Source organism: Thunnus albacares, chromosome 17 (genome assembly GCF_914725855.1).
Source record: "Thunnus albacares chromosome 17, fThuAlb1.1, whole genome shotgun sequence".
Lineage (NCBI taxonomy): Eukaryota > Metazoa > Chordata > Actinopteri > Scombriformes > Scombridae > Thunnus > Thunnus albacares.
Window position 1 is genome coordinate 27008246 of NC_058122.1, and position 18029 is coordinate 27026274.

An 18029-nucleotide genomic window follows, 5' to 3' on the forward strand; every position below is an offset into this window, starting at 1 on the left:
GCTCTAGACTGTCCATTCATTATTTATGTAATTATTTTTAACATTAGTCTTGTGGTCTATCTTGTTATATTGTCCCTGACTTATAAATAAAGTTATTCAAAAAAAAAAAGAATATTTCCAACACAATATCAGGACAGTGAGTTCATGTCCCTCAAAGTTTATATTCTACTCTGTCAACATTTATTTGTCTGATTTCAGTATTTTTAGACTATTATTTTCAAATGGGGCTAATACGACTAATTTTAAGGTTGGCCTAAATAATAAATAAATAAAGATTCAATATTTCTCCACCAGAATGATAGTCACTGAAACGGCCTTTAGACTTGAAATTTCCTAATAGTTTCCTTTAAAGAGTCCTGGAAAGAACTGTGTCATCTGGTAATTACAGTATAGAGAAAATGGAGTCAAAGTTCATGAAACAGTCATGTTGGTTGTGTTAAGTTTCTAAGCAGCAGTTTATTTCTAGGAAGAAACTTTAAGAAAATATAATGAACAGCTAACTGAATGAATAATATATATATATATATATATATGAAAATCACTCTGAAAACAAAATGTGTTTGCTTTTGGCTGTTGAGGCGCTTTAATTGACCTGTGAACAGAGGCTGTTGTGAGGAGTGACGTCGCCCCCTTGTGGTTCATAGTGGAAACAGCAGGAGTGCAGATTGTTTTACTTCACAGTAGTTTGATGTTGCAGTTCTGCACTCTGACACAGAAATGAAGCAGACTTTCAGAAAGTTTTTCTGTTTTGTGCTGTAGTCATAACAAAGACAGTTGCAGGAGGAGTTTCAGTATCAGACAGAATAGAAGGAGGAAGACCAACAACTAGACACCCAATCAACACCTGACTAACTGGCCTTGTTGTATTTACACCGTGTGTTAGTACTTTAATCACTTAAAGTGAAGACCAATTAACAATGCTGCCGTTTCGTTGTTGGGTGGTTGTTGATTTTACCCCACTGGCACCAAATGTAGACTTTCACATGAGATCATCATAATCCCTTATGAGGACATTTTTCTTTGTTTTTTTTTTAAGGCAATGTGACTGGAAAATAATATTTTCTTTTCTTTTTAAAAATATTTTGTAATCCCACATGCTGCACATAAAAGAGAAATAGACTGGAAGGTAACATTATATATATATATATATATATATTAATCGGTATTTACTCTTTGTTCTACTTATGTCGTACATATGTTGTAGCCTTGGTACATATTGATTTGTTAATAAAGTTACAATTAAAAAAAACGTTTCCGTGGTTGACTATGTGAATTTTTATTTGGGGTTACACTGATCAACTTAATGACCATGTTATCATCTATCAATAATGTTTTACTGCAATAAATGAAGATTATGATGATCAAGTGGCAAATTCACTAAATGATCCAGACTTACAGGCTTCGTGGTTTGACGTGTTTATTTTCAATAAACGTTTGGATGTCAGGATGTTATTATTGTGGATCGGATTCAGCCGCGGTTGCCATGGAAACAATCAAGCGCATCCTGTCAACACCTGCAGCTCGGAGCTCAGTGAAGACGCCCATCACCTGCAGGAGTCTGTTAAACTTCATCAGCACAGAAACGGTGAGAACAGACCGGCTTTATTCAGCTGGTTTATACTGGTAGTTGATGGTCTGCAGGTCAAACTACCAGTATAAACCATCAACTTAAATCACACTGACAGACAGAGAACTCAGGAGCCAAACTGTTAGTTAACTGTGAGTTTGGTCATTAACAAAATTTGATTTGGAAGTTTATTTTAAATGTCTGCTGGTCGTGTCTGATGTTCATAACTCTCACTTGTAGCTAAAATTCAAAATAGTATTTTTACTGCACAGAAACCCAAACTTCAAGCTAATGCCAAATTGTTCAGTGCTATTATTTACACTTATATTTCTCAAATAACTAAGTATGTGCTCATTTTAATTAAGCTAACTATGTTAATGTATAGTTAATGGATAGTTAATTGCAGTTATTTAAAAAATCACAACATAAAAGCACAAAGAAGTATGATTGTTCAGAGTTGCACAGTCTGATTGGGTTATATAAGTTTGTTTACACATGTGTCAGAGTAATAAGTCTTATTTAACTGTCTGTGGTTGACAATCACTTCTAGCAGTGTACTGTTGTAATTTTTGTCAACTTGGCTGTTTTTTGTGTCTTTATTTTATGATGATAGATGGAGGAATATGAAGCAGAGGAGAAGACAAACAGCAATAAAATGAGCTCATCAGCAGAGGTGAGAACCAGACAACACACCTGACAAATGTTGGTGGGACAAGAAACATGCTACATGTATCAGTGACATTATACAACACTGATTTCATTTGGATAGGGTCTCTAAAAATGTGTATGTATTTAGTTCTGGTCACTCTTTTAAATGAAGGCTCAAGACTAAATTGCCTGTAACCATAGCAACAGTTCTGATGCTTCAGGCTCTGTTAGCAGCTAACTGACAGGTGAAGCTAATCTCACCATGAGTTAAACTGACAACAAACACATTTGAATACACAGAGAATGATTTAAACACAGTGTCTCTTTGTTCTTTTGGTAAGTGGCCATGATGTAAGAGCCATACAGCACTCACAGGTGTTTAGTAATAGAAAACTGTTGGCTTGGAAAAGGAAATGCCTTCTTCACCTCGTCCATGTTTTTCATGCATCAGGAAACTTCTTACACTCCTTGTGTCTTTCTCTTTCTCTCTTTTTGCATAATAGAAACAAACAAGCAAAAACTTAGCTGGACCTCATGATGAGGGTGAGGAGAGTTTCATAGGAGGACAAATGGATCCACATCAGCGAGCCGACACTGTGGAGAAAACACATCGCTGTGACCAGTGTCAGAAGAGGTTCTCTTCCTCAGCATATTTGAAGTATCACCAACGTATCCACACTGGAGAAAAACCTTACACCTGTGAGCAGTGTGGTAGAAGTTTCACTCAATCTGGAGATTTAAAGAAACATCAGCGGCTCCACACTGGAGAAAAGCCTTACACCTGTGACCAGTGTCAGAAGAGCTTCTCTTTCTCAGCATATTTGAAGTATCACCAACGTATCCACACTGGAGAAAAACCTTACACCTGTGACCAGTGTGGTAGAAGTTTCACTCAATCTGGAGCTTTAAAGAAACATCAGCGGACTCACACTGGAGAAAAACCTTACACCTGTGAGCAGTGTGGTAGAAGTTTCACTCAATCTGGAGATTTAAAGAAACATCAGCGAACTCATACTGGAGAAAAGCCTTACACCTGTGAGCAATGTCAGAAGAGCTTCTCTTCCTCAACATATTTGAAGTATCACCAACGTATCCACACTGGAGAAAAACCTTACACCTGTGAGCAGTGTGGTAGGAGTTTCACTCAATCTGGAGCTTTAAAGAACCATCGGAGCACTCACACTGTAGAAAAGCCTCCCGGCTGTGAGCAGTGCAGGAAGTTTCATTTGATGGGGCACTTTAAAGAAACATCAGCACACTCACACTGTGTAGAGAGTGCACTTGAACTGTCTGGATCTCTTAGCTGTTAAAAGATGAAATGTGATTTGTAAAACTTGTCATGAAAATGTTTCAATAATATTCACATGCATGCAACTTGAGGCGTGAAATTTTATTGTTGCTTTACTCCTGCTGTCAAAGCTACAGCAGCAAATATACCAGAATCACACACACACACAGTACACAGAGTACAAAACTCACTGAGGAGCAAGGCATCACCACTGGCAGGGTTGGAGGTTTGATTCCCAAACTAAAGACCATTTCAAGGTTCAACGTTCAGTTTTATTGTCATTATACAATACAGGATTGCACAGTGAAATGTAGTTGTAGCCAACTCCTCATTACACAGAACATATATGAACAAATACTAAAATATTTCAAATTAGAATAGAATAAAACATTGAAATTGGCAATAAAATCGAACAAAGTATATAAAAGTTGCACTAAGAAATTTTTAAAAAAGGAAAAACTATACTATATTTACAAGGAATATACAGTCCAGGCAGTAAGTATTTGTACAGTTACACATTTTTTGTTCTTCAGGCTCTGTGCTTCAGCACATTCAATTTGAAAAAAACAATGGATACTACATTATAGTACTACTACTTTACATACTAATATAGAAAGATCTGTGCAGGGGATTTTGCTCTTTTAACACCTAGTTGTAGGAATTTGTGCACTCAGATATCTTTATGATTTTACGGGGGAATTATATTATTGTGCACAACTCCAACATGAAATTGTTCGTCCAGCGACATAACCCATATTAGAGCAGGTATAATAATAGGGAAATAGTCCTCCTTGTTGGCCACGCAAGAAAGGTCTATTAGAATTATGATTGTTATTAATCTTAATTATGATTTTGCGAGGGTATAAGGTCTTTTAAGGTTAAGTGACTGAGATGCAAGCACAAGCAAACACCAACAATATCACTTTAGTTACATATACATTTATTACTAATACAGTGGAAACTGCTTATAGTGATCACTTCCGTCCAGGTCAAATTGATCACTATAAGTGGATGAATATTATGACCGATTTTGTTTCTTTTTCTTAATTGCAGATTACCATCTAATTGACATTTGTATATTTATTACATGAATATTAAGTAATGAAACGAGCAGCTTCGCTATTTACTGAATTTTATTGACTGTTTCAAAATACAGAACAGCTGTTTCAAATGCTGGTTGTTTCACTGCTGCATCTCGTTGGCTTCAAGGAAACTGCGTTTTTCATTGAGATAAAATGATTTATTTCTCCCGTTATGATTTCAATATGCACGCAGCCTCAGGTAACCAGCTGGCAGGCTGACGGGTTGTGCATTGTGCATTTAGGCTACGAGGATGGGGGCCGCAGCAAGAAAGTTGAACCAGAATCAACTTTTGGAGAAACGCAACCTGTAACGCTGTACAACCCTGCCATGAGGGAAGACAAAAACATTACTAGGAGGAGGGGAGGACATTTCTCCTCATTTGATAACATTAAAGGTAAAGTTAGGCTTTCCTGACAGCTTCCCGACTCATTTTTAAATAGACGAGAGAGAGAGAGAGAGAGAGAGAGAGAGAGAGAGAGAGAGAGAAGCAGTGGTCGAGCGAGCTAGAAAGTGAATGAGCAGAGCGAGCAGTGGTAGCGAGAAAGCCGGTGAATGAGAGGAAGAAAACATTATTGTCTGATTGTTTCACGGCAGTTACAAATAAACACCCACACCCCGCACCTCCACACAACCCTGCAGAGGTGTGCTGCAACGCCTGATGATGGTGCCGCAGCCGCTAAACACACTTCATACGTGAACTACTGGAGCAAGGTAAAAAGAAAATAGAGTTACCTTAGTTTTCTTTTTTTCCGTTTTTTTTGTTTTCATGTATGAAAAGACCCAAAATGAACACTGGAGGCGAATTATTTAAACAACATTTGTATAGGAATGATTCTGTCCTGAGCTTTTTGATCCATATAAGCAGTTGATCACTGTAACTGTGATCACTATAAGCGGTTTCCACTGTACTACAGCTACAAGTACTAAACACGACAACATTGTACAGCCAAGACACAAGAGGGAAAGGGAAACTGGTACACAAGGCTATGACTAGTGACTAGTGAACGATTGAAATACATGATGTAGAGTTATCTAATGTGTAGCTTAGTATGAGAGACCTGATAAACAAATGAGAAGCAGTGAGTCAAATCAACGGTACAACAGCTTAGTTCTGAATTGCCAATTGAAATTACAAATCATGAAAGCACTAGGGTTTAAGCAAGTTGATGAAGGTTTTGTATGAATACTTGCTTGCTCCCTGGGGTGGCTTCTTGTGGAGAATGGAGTCTGATGTGCTGGGGTAAGAAGCTGGAAAGTTCCCATTGGAAGAGAGCTCCTGGTTTATGCTGTCTTAGGCTTGATCTTCAACTCATGACTCTACATTCTGAGGTTTCACCCCCTATTGTTCTGAATCACATCTTCAAACTAGCAAAATGCAAGCTTTCAACTGGTATGGCAGAAGAAGAAGAGGAAGAAGACAAAAGACAAAAGCAGTAAGAACCAGCAACCAGCAAAAAGCAGCCCAAAACAGCACAGAGTCTCAGATAAGACACTGTTTTAAAGTTTCAGTCTGCCCACCCAGAAGATGCATCCTGGCCAATCTCAGGGGTTGCAGAGTTCTGGGGGAGCAGAGTCAGTCCCCTCCTGTCCACGGACAGGTGGGTAAAATTCTTGAATATGGTTACTCCATTAATCAAAGTATTTACAATTTAGCCATTGCATGATTCCTAATTTTGCATTTTTGATAGAAGCTTTAGTGTTCTGAAAGTGAAACAAGCAGAACAGTACTAAACATGATAGTGTTATCAAGGATGATGGGATTATGTTGGTGGTACATTTCTTGGCTTAAAGGCAGTGGTATAAAAGTCTTACTAAAGTACATAACAACACATATTGTGATATACACACACATGCTAAGATACAATATTAATTGTTCTTAGACAAAATTTAAAACTACATTTGTAAATCCATGGGTTTCACTCACAGAAATGTCAATATCTATCAGTACAGTGTTGACATAACATATTGTATGGGAAACGAACTTGAATGCCTCCTGTAGCATTCTTAAAAATTTAAGTAGATTCAAGGATAGGTTTGGACTTTTTCAAGTCTATCTCAATACAATATTCAAATGTCAAATGTATGATGACAAAGTTATTAGTGGGCAGAAATTATTCATCCTATCTCCATAATAGCTGTAAAGCAGTCCCTTCCTATCAGGTAGGATGAGTCTCTAAACGGTCTACAGAATTACATTGAGTGTGTTTTGCCAGTTATCAAGTGGCTCCACATGATCACAGCTGATGGAGGCTACTGTCCAGTGAGAGCTTGATTCTAACTGATGCTACCTGGATGAGATGTCCCAAACTGATTTACTGCACAATAGTTGATGCTTCATATGATGTTCACAATCTGTGTAGATTAGTCACTGCATAAATGCCTATCTATAAATTCATTCAGCGTATTCTGCTCATTCGTCATTCACCACAGTTGGATCACTCATTCAGTATACAACAGGTTTACATGTTTAGTGTGTTCATAATGGAGAAGTGACAAAATTGACTTTTGGTTTATTTTTGTGTGTGCTATTGATGGATAATATTCTCCAACAATGCAATGCACAAAACAAACTGACAAATATCAAACAAATATCCCTCTGAAGAAGAGTGTCAGATGGATATATTGGATAGTCGCTTGTAATTACTGTCAAATACTATTTATATACAGTAAATCTCATACATTAATTGGAAAAGTCTGTAGATATATTGGATAGTTGCTTGTAATTACTTTCAGATAATGTTTATATAAGGTAATGATTATTAAAATTATGTTTTTGTAAGCCATTTTCGCATGATCCTATTGTTTTGTACAGTATCAAACCAATATTTTTTACCATGAATTTACTGTAAATAGATGAGATAATCACATACAATTAAAACCTAAAGCTCTCAAGATACCATTAATGGGTGTTAAAGGAGGATAATTTGAATATAATTTTACATCATTTTTTTGTGTTTTACATCCAGAAATTTGTGCTTTGATGGGGCAGTCTTAAGGATAAATTGGACAATTCTATGAATTTACAAAAGAGTACTGTATAAAACAAGCCATTATTTAAGGTTAGGTTTAAGGTTAGAATTACTTTTTTTACTTTTTTTTTTTTTTTACATGAAATTTAAAGTAAAAAAAAAACAGAAAGTTGCCTTAATTTTACATTCAGTAATAGGATGTGTATTATTTGTATTTTTTCATAGAATTCAATGTAAAGTAATATTTAAGACCATTAAGTAATTGAAAAATCATGTTAAAAAAACTACAATATTCCATTATATTAATTTACAGGTTACAGCCTTTATTTTATGGTGAATATTTTTAATAAAAATAATTTACTGTGTTTTTATGGCATTTACACTTACTGTAGAAAAAAAACAAACAAACTGTAAAATAACAGTAAATTTCAGTGAAATAACTTATTTTTTTTACAGTGTAGTTGTCAGTAGTTTCTTCATTCAAATCAATAATTTTACAGTTCGGGAAAAAATGAGAGCCTTTTTTTTTAAATTGTTTTTTTGCAACGACACCTTCATTGTCTTTCCTCTTAACATTCTTAATTATTATTACAACCGTTTTGCCACTAGCCTACTGTAATTTCAGTGACGCCAGTAACGCACAGAGAGGGAGAGAGAGAGAGGGGGAGGGAGCAGCTCAGTGCGTTGCGCTCTCTGTGCTCGCCACTGATCTGACAGTGCATGGACTGGCTGAACGCGCGGTCGAGCAGCGCTCTGCACAGCACACTGGCGCTGTTGATATCAGTGACGCAGTTACGCAATGATGTACGCCTGGGCAGCCCGAGACAATCCTTCAGATTAGCGCTTGACCCACAGGATTTGCTGGAGAGGCACCTGATTCACCGGGAGCGACACGCAGAGTCAGAGCAGACAGAATGATCTAGATTTATATGTGTGTTCAAACGGAGCCTTTTCCACAAGCTTCTCTGTTACTATATCACTGTCAGGCGCATTTTACGCACGCATAGCCTAACTCCGGGACGCGATAGTTTTAGAGTATCCAAGTGGCCAAAGTGGAGTCATGGCAGGTCTTACGCAGAGCGTGAATATGCCAATAGGAGTGTTTGAGAAACTTTTCCGGCGGACTCGGCATTTCTCATCATCTGGGATCTGATCATGTATGATATTCCTGCTGCTGTTGGAAACGTCTAATACCTCCCTGATTACCAGATGGATTGCGTCGTGTCGGCCAGCCGGCTGACATCAGGGCCTAGTCAGTTTAATTTAATTGCTATGCTTGCGTCTTGATTGCTGTATTGAAGTCCGTCCAGCATAAATTTGTAAGTGCACACGGGACACCCAGCTTCTCCTCCTTGTGCCAAAATGAGGAGAGCTGTGCTGAAAGAAGCCGCCAAACGTTTCCCCTGGCTGGCCAATGTCACTTTGTACGGGTGCTTATTCGCCGGCGGTGACCTGGTGCACCAACTCATGGCTCAGAAGGAGCGCATGGACTGGAAACACACTCGCAATGTGGCCATCGTGGCAATTAGCTTCCATGGAAACTTTAATTACTTCTGGCTGCGGGCCCTGGAGCGGCGTTTTCCTGGAAAGTCCGCAGGAATGGTTTTCCGCAAACTCCTGCTGGACCAAAGCTTTGCGTCGCCTTTGGGCACCAGTGTCTTCTACACGGGTAAGATGTCCTGATCTCAATGTAGCAAATGATTCAGTCTAGCTAATGGGAAGAAACAAACAGTAGATTGTTAATCTCTGCTTGAAGACCACCGTCTAATGTCCTCTGATGCCAAAAACATCCTAAATCACTAACTTCAAGTTAAAAAGTAACCAAACCATCAGAGCAGGAGCACAAGCCCACAATGTCTTTGTTGAGATACATTTTTCCTTTCTTTTTAACTATAACAACATAACTCAATGGCTCAGCTGGACTGCTGTAATTCTTTCACTGGGGCTACTTTGTCACAACCCCCCAGAGTCATTAAAAACGTTAAAGCGTCATTGAATAGAAAAGCAGGAAGAAGTACGACTGGTATATGGGAATACAGGCATTTAAGCCGATAGTGACGTGATGAGGCTTCCTATCAAGGTTGTCTGTCAGTCAAACATCATGTGGGCCAAGGTGAGGAGTCATTACGCACGTTTTAAATCGTGCGTAACGGCGCACAATCGCTTATTACCACAAAACCTGCGTAAACGTTTCCTCTGTCCTGCAGGCGTGAGCTTCCTGGAGGATAAGGAGGATATATTTGAAGACTGGAGGGAGAAGTTCTTCAACACCTGGAAGGTAAGGAAGGCCTCAGCAGCGTCAAGCGAAGGAAAGTCACCTTCCCTTCACACACACACACACACACACACACACACACACACACACACACGGTCACTGCCGCTGCGAGCTCACAACCAGATTAACCTAGATTATGCCACTGCTGCTTTTGCGCAGTGGGCACGAAGCCCGGGAGCAAACGGGGTAATTCAGTCGTGAGTACTGCCAGCGGATAAAAAAAAAAAAAGTCAGCGAGTTTCTGCGTGTTTTCAGAGTTGAAATCCTGCAAGATATAAAGTGCAGGGTGATTCTGAGGTGTAACGCTTCATGGTTCTGATACGTGTGCAGCCATTTTCTAATCAAGGCTGGAATTAAGGCTCTGCATGTTCAATCCGTCATTTTAGTCGATTACAGAATCCTAAAATCTCTGAAAGAATGTTCAGATCAACAGTTGTGGAAAGTAACTAAGTACATTTATTAGAATATTGCAATTAGGTGCAATTTTAAAGTACTTAATTATTCACATTTTGTGTTTCTTGTATTTGACAGCTGTTTAGATTAAGATTTTAGATTAGAATTATTGTTATAGATTAAACTAACTCTTCCAACTACAACTGTAAAATCAGTAATAATAATCAAATATATATATATAAAACATCAACAGGAGATTAAGTACTTTTACTTTTGTCATGCACATTTAACTGCACTTTTAAGTTTTGAATGCAGGGATTTTATTAAGTTGTAACAGAGTAATTTTTTTTTATTATAGGCGTTTTCTGCTTTTACTTCCTGGAAATATCTGAGTACTTCCTTCCACCACTGCATGTTCTTAATACCAGTACAGCAGTGTCTCCTTTTCAGTCTTATCTTGAGATACTCTTTGCTCATTTCTAACCGAGGAAACACTGAGAAAAGTTTGACTCTTTTCAACAATAAGTCTTGACGGCTGAATATGAGATTGTACAGACTGATGGTTCTGCAGTGTTGTCATGAAAACGATTTTATTCTTGAGAAATGAATGTAAATCCAGTTTTTTATGATAAAAAAAATACTATTCAGTGCATGTTAGCTGCAGTATGTGCTGCTTCTTTGCACACAGTCTATTTCCACAACTTTAGAAAGATGCTTTATGGTGTTTTAAGGATCAACACGTCCGATCTAATCTTTAAGTATCTTCATCTGCATTTATAACACAACACTCATCATGTCCTATCTTCACTTGCAGACTGGACTCATGTACTGGCCATTCATGCAGGTAAACTTGAAAACAATTTATTCTTTTGTGGGCATTTATATCTGTTGTGTTTTTTTTTTTGCTTTTATAGATTTAAAAAGGAAAAACTAAAATCTTTGTTGTTGTGCTGTCTGACAGAAATGTTTCATGCTTTGACCATTTTGTGCCACAAATGACATGTATTAGCCTCATATATGTCCACTAAAACCTGATGTAAAAGTACAACTTTAATAAATATGTGTATCAAATCTGATTAAAATCTCATAATCAGTGAAAACACATTAAATCCGTTGATGGTGATGGATGACTGGCTGGTATTTCTGTCACCAAACAAGAAATACGGAAGAGGAATAAAGTGAATTCATGAATTCATAATTTATTAATTAGTCCTACTTTTATCCTACTTTAAACGTTGAATCAACATAATTCCATTTATCTAACTGAAACTGAATTTTAAGTCAAGGAACCCAATTTTAACAGCATTGATCAAACTATGTAAACTTTAATAAATCATTTCCTTATTTTTAATGTTTAATAATCCATCATTGAACCTGAGCTCATCTACAAGAGGCATAAACATTGGGAAGCAGCCAGCGTCGCCCATCTGACCACATTTACTCTTAATAACTAACTGTATAACAATAAAGGCATACAAATCTAAATCATTTATAAAAAAAATGTTAATTAAAATGAAAATAATTGTGTACAATTGTGGAAACATTGTTGAGCACAATGTAAAATACAAACAATGCAGGAACACACATTAAATGAGAATTAAATTCATGAGGTTTCCCTTTAAACTTACCTCGGAAGATTGTAATATAAACTTCTTTAAAAACTTTATTGACAAACTATTGATTTTAGGTTGACTTCTATAAGAACTGTTTCATATTAGTCTTTCATCATCACTATTGATCCAAATAAGAAATAACGTTTGGTGAAAATGTAGAACTAAACATCTTAAACTACAAGAATAAACAAATTAAATTAAATTGTAAATAACAAAATATTCATTGAATGAACAAGAGCATCGTTATACTGTTTGTTCTTTACAGTAGTGATAATACTGGACTTCTCTGCTTTGACAGATGTTAAATCTACACAGGATTAAAGTATGTTTCCATTGAAAAAAGGCTGTTCAGTGACATTATGTAACCTGTTATGAAAGTACATTATAATTCATGTCACATTTTTTTCACCTCCTCACAGTTTCTGAACTTTGTCCTGATGCCGCTGCACATGCGAACAGCCTTCATGGGCTGCTGCGCCTTCCTCTGGGCCACTTTCTTGTGCTTCTCACGGCAGAGCGGCGACGGCACCGCCGCCGTGGCTCTGGCCTTCGTCATGGACCCCCGCAAGACTCTGGAGGAGATGCGAGAGGCCCGTTTGGCCCGAAAAAAGCGAAGGATCCAGAGGGAAAACTGAAGGGAGGAGGACATTGCTTCTGTCATTCGGACCTTTGAGCTTTAGCAGGACTGACGGGTTTTCTCTTTTGCTTAACCTGCACCCACATACTGAAGAGCATGTTACTGGTTGGAGACATGCACTCACACATACACACGCAACAGTTTAACAGATATGGGTTTTGAAGGCCAGTGTAATAACAATAATAACATATTTGGTCTTGAAGCCGCTGATATGTTGATTTAATCTTCCTGCGCTGAATATTATTGTTTTATTGGACCTTTTTTATGCTAAAAACATGTCGTATTTCCCCCAAAATGAAATCTTAATAACATGGGAAAGCATTTAGATAAAAGAGGATAATGAAACACAACTGAAACAGGTTAATAAGAAAATATAGTAGTTATAATTTGTGTATAATACTTTAATCAATTCAGATTAGGGCTTCAAAATGAACAAATAACAAACAGCACAGTACTCAACAGTAAACAAACACACCCTGACAGCTGGCGAATAACTGTTATAATGTTAATATCAGGTACGGTGGTGAAATCCTGCATACACACACAAGAATGACTTCTTTAAAGGGGCAGTCCACCAACTTTTTTCAGTGTGATAAGTACTACTCTGCGTGTGGAAACAGTTGTATAACGTCTTCGTCAGCTCTGGAGAAGCTTTGTCAAATAAATAACCCCGATGATGTCATAGCAAAGTCATCGGGGTGGTCCTGGCGTGGGCTAGGAGGCTTCTCAGTGCATGGAGTTTGAAGGATGTGGGCAGGATGGATGTAATGAAAGATTTGTGGTGCATCATGGGAATTGTAGGACCCAGTGATTTTAGGACTGACTCATCCAAGGGACTGAAGTCAGGATCTCAGCCTCTGCTGCATAAATTTGTAATTCTTTCCTTAAATTTGTCTCTCGCAGGCTCCCCAAATATATGGGTACTACACTAAACCGCTGGAGTCTCCAATTATGGACTCATACTCAGTTTTAACAACTATTACGCCCGACTTTTACAGTTGATTTTGCAACATAAAGGTGTGTTCACATTACTGGGGGGGTAAAAACAGCTTTTATGTTCCCCTCCTTCACTTTAATGTATGTTGTGTGCGGCAATGGCTTTTTGCAAATGTCCGCGGTGCGCTGAGCGGAGCAAGGGGTGCAGCGAAAGTTACATTTTTTGACCCGAGCTACGCTGACGTTTGTGGGTGCAGCCAATCACAGTCGACCTCTGCTTGAACTGTAAGATAGATGAAAAACTAATAACTTGTGTGTCTGATTTTTTTCAGAGCTGCACAATAACAAATTAGCCTCATATTAAGACCAGATTAAAAAAAAAAAAAGATATCAGCTTGGTAAAATATCTGCATAGAAAAACAGTTTGAGTCTGTGAAACGTAGCGATCTACTGCTAGCGACATTAGCATTGTAGCTTGTAGGCTTGTGGCACCGTTTAGTCCAGCACGACCAGCAGTTCCAGAGCAGAACACTACCGCACCGACCAGCGTTGCCTGATGGGAAACGTTAAAGTATCGTACCAAAGGCTTAAATGTGTAATTTAAGAAAACATGTCTTTATTGAGACAAACAACTTTTTGACACCACCTACAAATCTCATTTTCTTTACTTTTTTTGACATGGATGCAGCAATAATCTCTTGGGAGAACTACAGCCGTGCTCATGAGTCACGTTCATCATCACAACAAGCATGATTGGCTGGAAAGACGTCATGTGAGAAGAGATGCGTAAACACAGACGTAGGATCCATATTTTAATATCCTGATCGTGTCAAGAAATTAATTAAAATGAGATAGTCTAGACTGATTATAGCTGCTAATACTAAGTGTTGTGGATATTTTGAGCGATGGTCAGCAGTGGAGAAAGGCGCACACAAGACTTTTGATGTCTTAATGCTGAAAACTGTTTATTGAAGCACTTGGCCAAGTGGAGAACGAAAAACAGTCAACACCAGAGTGATCTGCTGCGATGCTGTCTCTGAAGGTCCAAGTCCTCGTCTTTATCGGCCTACAATATGAAAAATTAGTCTGATTGGTTCACTAGTTTCTAAACAAGGGACTGCACTTTACCAGTTTTGGTTTGAGCGTCTGACTGTGTTGTCCACCCATCTGTGTTGTTTAGGGAAGCCTCCTCTGACCTCGGTAACCGTGGAAATGCTGATATACCCTCTATCAGAGAGGTTTCTGCCTTCCCCAAAACCTCACAGACAGCTGACGTCTCGAGGAGAGTTTAAGAGTTACAGTGTGACCTCAAGGCTTCTTCTTGATCCGATGTCACTCCAACCTGTAACCCCTAAAGATGGAAAATTCCATAACACTAAGTGTCACAAAATGATCAAGTTATCGTACATTATGGGACTTTTGGCATTATTGATCATACAGAGGGCAAAATGATTGTACAACTACAACATTTATCGTACATCTGGCAACGCTGGGACTGACAAAACGTGTAGCATAGGACCCTTGTTTTTCTGCTGTAATGTGAATAAACCCCACTAGTCCCAAACCGGCCCACAATACTTAAGTATTGGAGGAAATAAACAAGATACAGATAATTCTTATAGGCATTACTAGTAGTAGGTTCATCATCCGGAGAGCGTAAAGGTGCTTAGTAAATGTTATAGCAAACTGCTCATTAGATTCAGACATTTCTTGCGTATGAAGGGGTATAAAGAGGAGATTTTGGCCTGATGAAGGTGCTGAAAGAAAGGTCAAGGGGTCCCCAAAAATGATTAGGATTCATCCTTTTACAGAATCCTGCCAGTAATTGTAGACTCAAGATCTACAAATAAGAAGTTTAATCATTAAGAAAACTTTTCCAGCAAAGTGAAATTCATTTATGGGATGTCGGGTCTAAGTGCTAGAGCCAGGCACACGTTGTCTACAGTTGGAACAACATATAAAATGAGGTTTCAGTTGAATTAAGACCAGACACTTTAGAGGACACCTCTGCTGTGATGGTGGGTCGTTACTGCTTTTTGTGCCGGTGGCACTGGGTCGGTCTGAGCCCATAATGCATTGCAGCACCTGAGACCAGATTTAAGGGCTCGATATTCCTGCTTTACACCAGTCGTGCCTTCTCTTGGTGACAAGACTGCCCCGAGCACTGATCTGCAAGCTTGCATTGTTTGGCTGACTGTTGATGGTCATTAGTGACATGAGATATATATATATAATTATATATGTGTGTGTGTGTGTGTGTGTATGTGTGTGTACAATTATAACTAAACTGAATTTCTGAATTTATTTTGGGATGCACTGATGTAACAGAAAAATCAGAAGCGCTCGTCATCTGGGAAGTAAGAATGTGCTCACTAATCTGCCCATAAAATATTAAAAAGAAAGAAATGATGGGTAGCAGAAAGGTCAGGAGGTCATCAAAAAACATTAGAGGGATCATGAAAACAGTAGATTTTATGGAAACACAGCTTTTATAGGTTTCAAGACACTTTGTCAGAGTGTTCAAGGAGAAAATAATTCAAGAGGAAAGGTCAGGGTGTCACCAAAATAATTTGGAATCATCGTCCAGGGATCATAAATATTCACAACTATTTTTATGGTGATCTTACCGGTAATTTTGAAAGGTATGTACCTCTGAGTTGAAGTGTTGGACATACAGATGTAAAGGAATCGTCCCGCTTTTTGGGAAATACTCTTTATATAACAGCATGCAGCCAGTTAGCTTAGCTTAGCATAAAGACCGGAAAGCAGGGGGAAACAGCTTATGTTGAAAATTTTAAAAATCTGCCGCTAAATTTCACGTAACTTTAACTGTTCCTTTAAGACGGATAACAATGATCTTAAGTTCATCACCTCCAATCTAACAGGCTCGTTATGCGTTATTGTGAAAGGATCAGTATCAGTGCATCCCGCTTGTGTTGTGTCTCCTAGTTTGACCTGTGAAGCTACAGTATCTTAATCCTGTCCTCTTACTTGAAACACCGAATAGGTTGCCATCAGCCCAGATACCTTATCGTGTAACACATCCTCAGTTAATTAAACCTATGACCCACTGTTCACTCTTGTTTAGATTCTAATGACCTTTTTAGTAAAGCTGAAAAACTTAATATGGAAAAGAAATTTGAAGATTTTGTCGCTGAATATACACATAGTATGTGAAAAGTCATGCATTGTACTTTTATGGGTAAAGTATCTCGATTTATCAGTTACACTAGTTAGAACCGAGTTTATACACACTGCTAGCGGTTTGGACACAGCTCTTCTGTAGATAAGCTTCAATAACACCATACACATTCAATTTTTTCGTGTACAAAATGAAAATAAAACCTCTTAAAAATGTTCAATATGGTTCAAAACAGTGTATGAAAGTCCATATTATGCATGATATTGTGATGACTGGTTTACAGCGAACTGTGAGAACCTCAGCGATGTCGTAGTGCAGCATTAGTGCTTTGATATGTTCAGAAATAGGACGCTTCTTTGTTGTGTGAACACTTTTATGTCCTTTCTGAAAAGGCACCAGACATGAATAAACCAGAGTCAAACTGAGTCTTCACACCTCTCTTCTGTTCTGTTGAGTAAATCTGATGATGTCGTGAGCACAGGTTTTAATGAGATTCGATTGGTAAATTGTGTCAGAGTTAAGCCACGAACAGCGTTTAAGGTGTCGAATCAGCTTCCTGGAGCGGATTAAGACACAAGGACGACAGCAGTAACACTTTAAAGAACATCTCAGTCATTAAAAAGTCATGAACAGAAAGAAAAACCTCCTCAGCAGAGATTATAATTACCTACAACCAAAGGAGAAGCACTTTCACTAAATAATAATAATAATGACAATAAACTTGATTTATACAGCACTAGAGCTAAAACTAATGATTATTTTCACCATCGAATAAATTGTCAATTATGTTCTTGATTAATCGTTTGGATTCATTCATATCACATCAGATCTCTTGTTTTGTCCAACCAACAGTCCAAAATCCAAAATATTCAGTTTACTATGATGTACGACTAAGAAAAGCAGAAAATTCTCACACGTCAGAGCTTTACACCATCGAATGTTTGACATTTCTGCTTGAAAAATAACTTAAATGATTCATCGATTAACAGAAAAGTGATCACATGACAACTGAGATCAAGATGTAAATATCTCAACAGATTCTGAGTCAGCGTTTCTGTTTCTATTTCATTTATATTGTCAACGTTGAGTGAAACTCTCGTATCTCTGTAAAGTGAGATTCTTCCAAGAGTCGGTCATTTGAGCAGTAAGTATTTTAGATTTTACCCAAACAGCAACAATCAGTTTACCAAATCTAATTTATGTTTTGTAGATTCTCACTTCAATGCTTCATTCAATTCTTTTTTTTTTTAAAGGTTAAAATAAAAAATTAATTAAAAATCCCCAAACCAAAATACAAAATAGTTGTCAATTTTATTTTTCTTTCAGCTGACTAATCTATTAATTGTTGTTATGTGGTGTTTTACTGAGGTAAATGTTTTAAGAGTTAAATACAATGAAAGTTTAATAAATGTCAAAAATGTAAAAGATAAGATGCAGAATCAGGTAATAAAAAGAAGACTGAGCGCCTACAGTACAGT

General features: G+C 37.8%; 2 protein-coding genes across 2 annotated transcripts; both read left to right on the forward strand.

Annotated features, from left to right (window-relative positions):
- The first annotated feature begins 1459 nt into the window (after positions 1-1459).
- LOC122966768 (zinc finger protein 239-like) lies at positions 1460-3589 on the forward strand. Its single transcript, XM_044331094.1, has 4 exons — positions 1460-1585; positions 2181-2240; positions 2719-2849; positions 3018-3589. Exons 1-4 carry the CDS (start codon positions 1484-1486, stop codon positions 3523-3525), a joined length of 801 nt encoding a protein of 266 aa, XP_044187029.1. The 5' UTR covers positions 1460-1483; the 3' UTR covers positions 3526-3589.
- A 4821-nt stretch (positions 3590-8410) lies between these two features.
- Positions 8411-16228, forward strand: LOC122966776 (mpv17-like protein). The gene is made up of 4 exons (XM_044331105.1): positions 8411-9224; positions 9763-9833; positions 11038-11067; positions 12256-16228. Exons 1-4 carry the CDS (start codon positions 8918-8920, stop codon positions 12469-12471), a joined length of 624 nt encoding a protein of 207 aa, XP_044187040.1. The 5' UTR covers positions 8411-8917; the 3' UTR covers positions 12472-16228.
- Positions 16229-18029: the final 1801 nt, after the last annotated feature.

Bases quoted from the DNA above. Each gene is read 5' to 3' on its own strand.
- LOC122966768 (XM_044331094.1), top strand. From the start codon at position 1,484: ATGGAAACAATCAAGCGCATCCTGTCAACACCTGCAGCTCGGAGCTCA. The intron at 1,586-2,180 runs GTGAGAACAGAC...TTATGATGATAG, and splicing joins ACTTCATCAGCACAGAAACG to ATGGAGGAATATGAAGCAGA. The intron at 2,241-2,718 runs GTGAGAACCAGA...TTTGCATAATAG, and splicing joins AAATGAGCTCATCAGCAGAG to AAACAAACAAGCAAAAACTT.
- LOC122966776 (XM_044331105.1), top strand. From the start codon at position 8,918: ATGAGGAGAGCTGTGCTGAAAGAAGCCGCCAAACGTTTCCCCTGGCTG. The intron at 9,834-11,037 runs GTAAGGAAGGCC...CTTCACTTGCAG, and splicing joins AGTTCTTCAACACCTGGAAG to ACTGGACTCATGTACTGGCC. The intron at 11,068-12,255 runs GTAAACTTGAAA...ACCTCCTCACAG, and splicing joins TGTACTGGCCATTCATGCAG to TTTCTGAACTTTGTCCTGAT.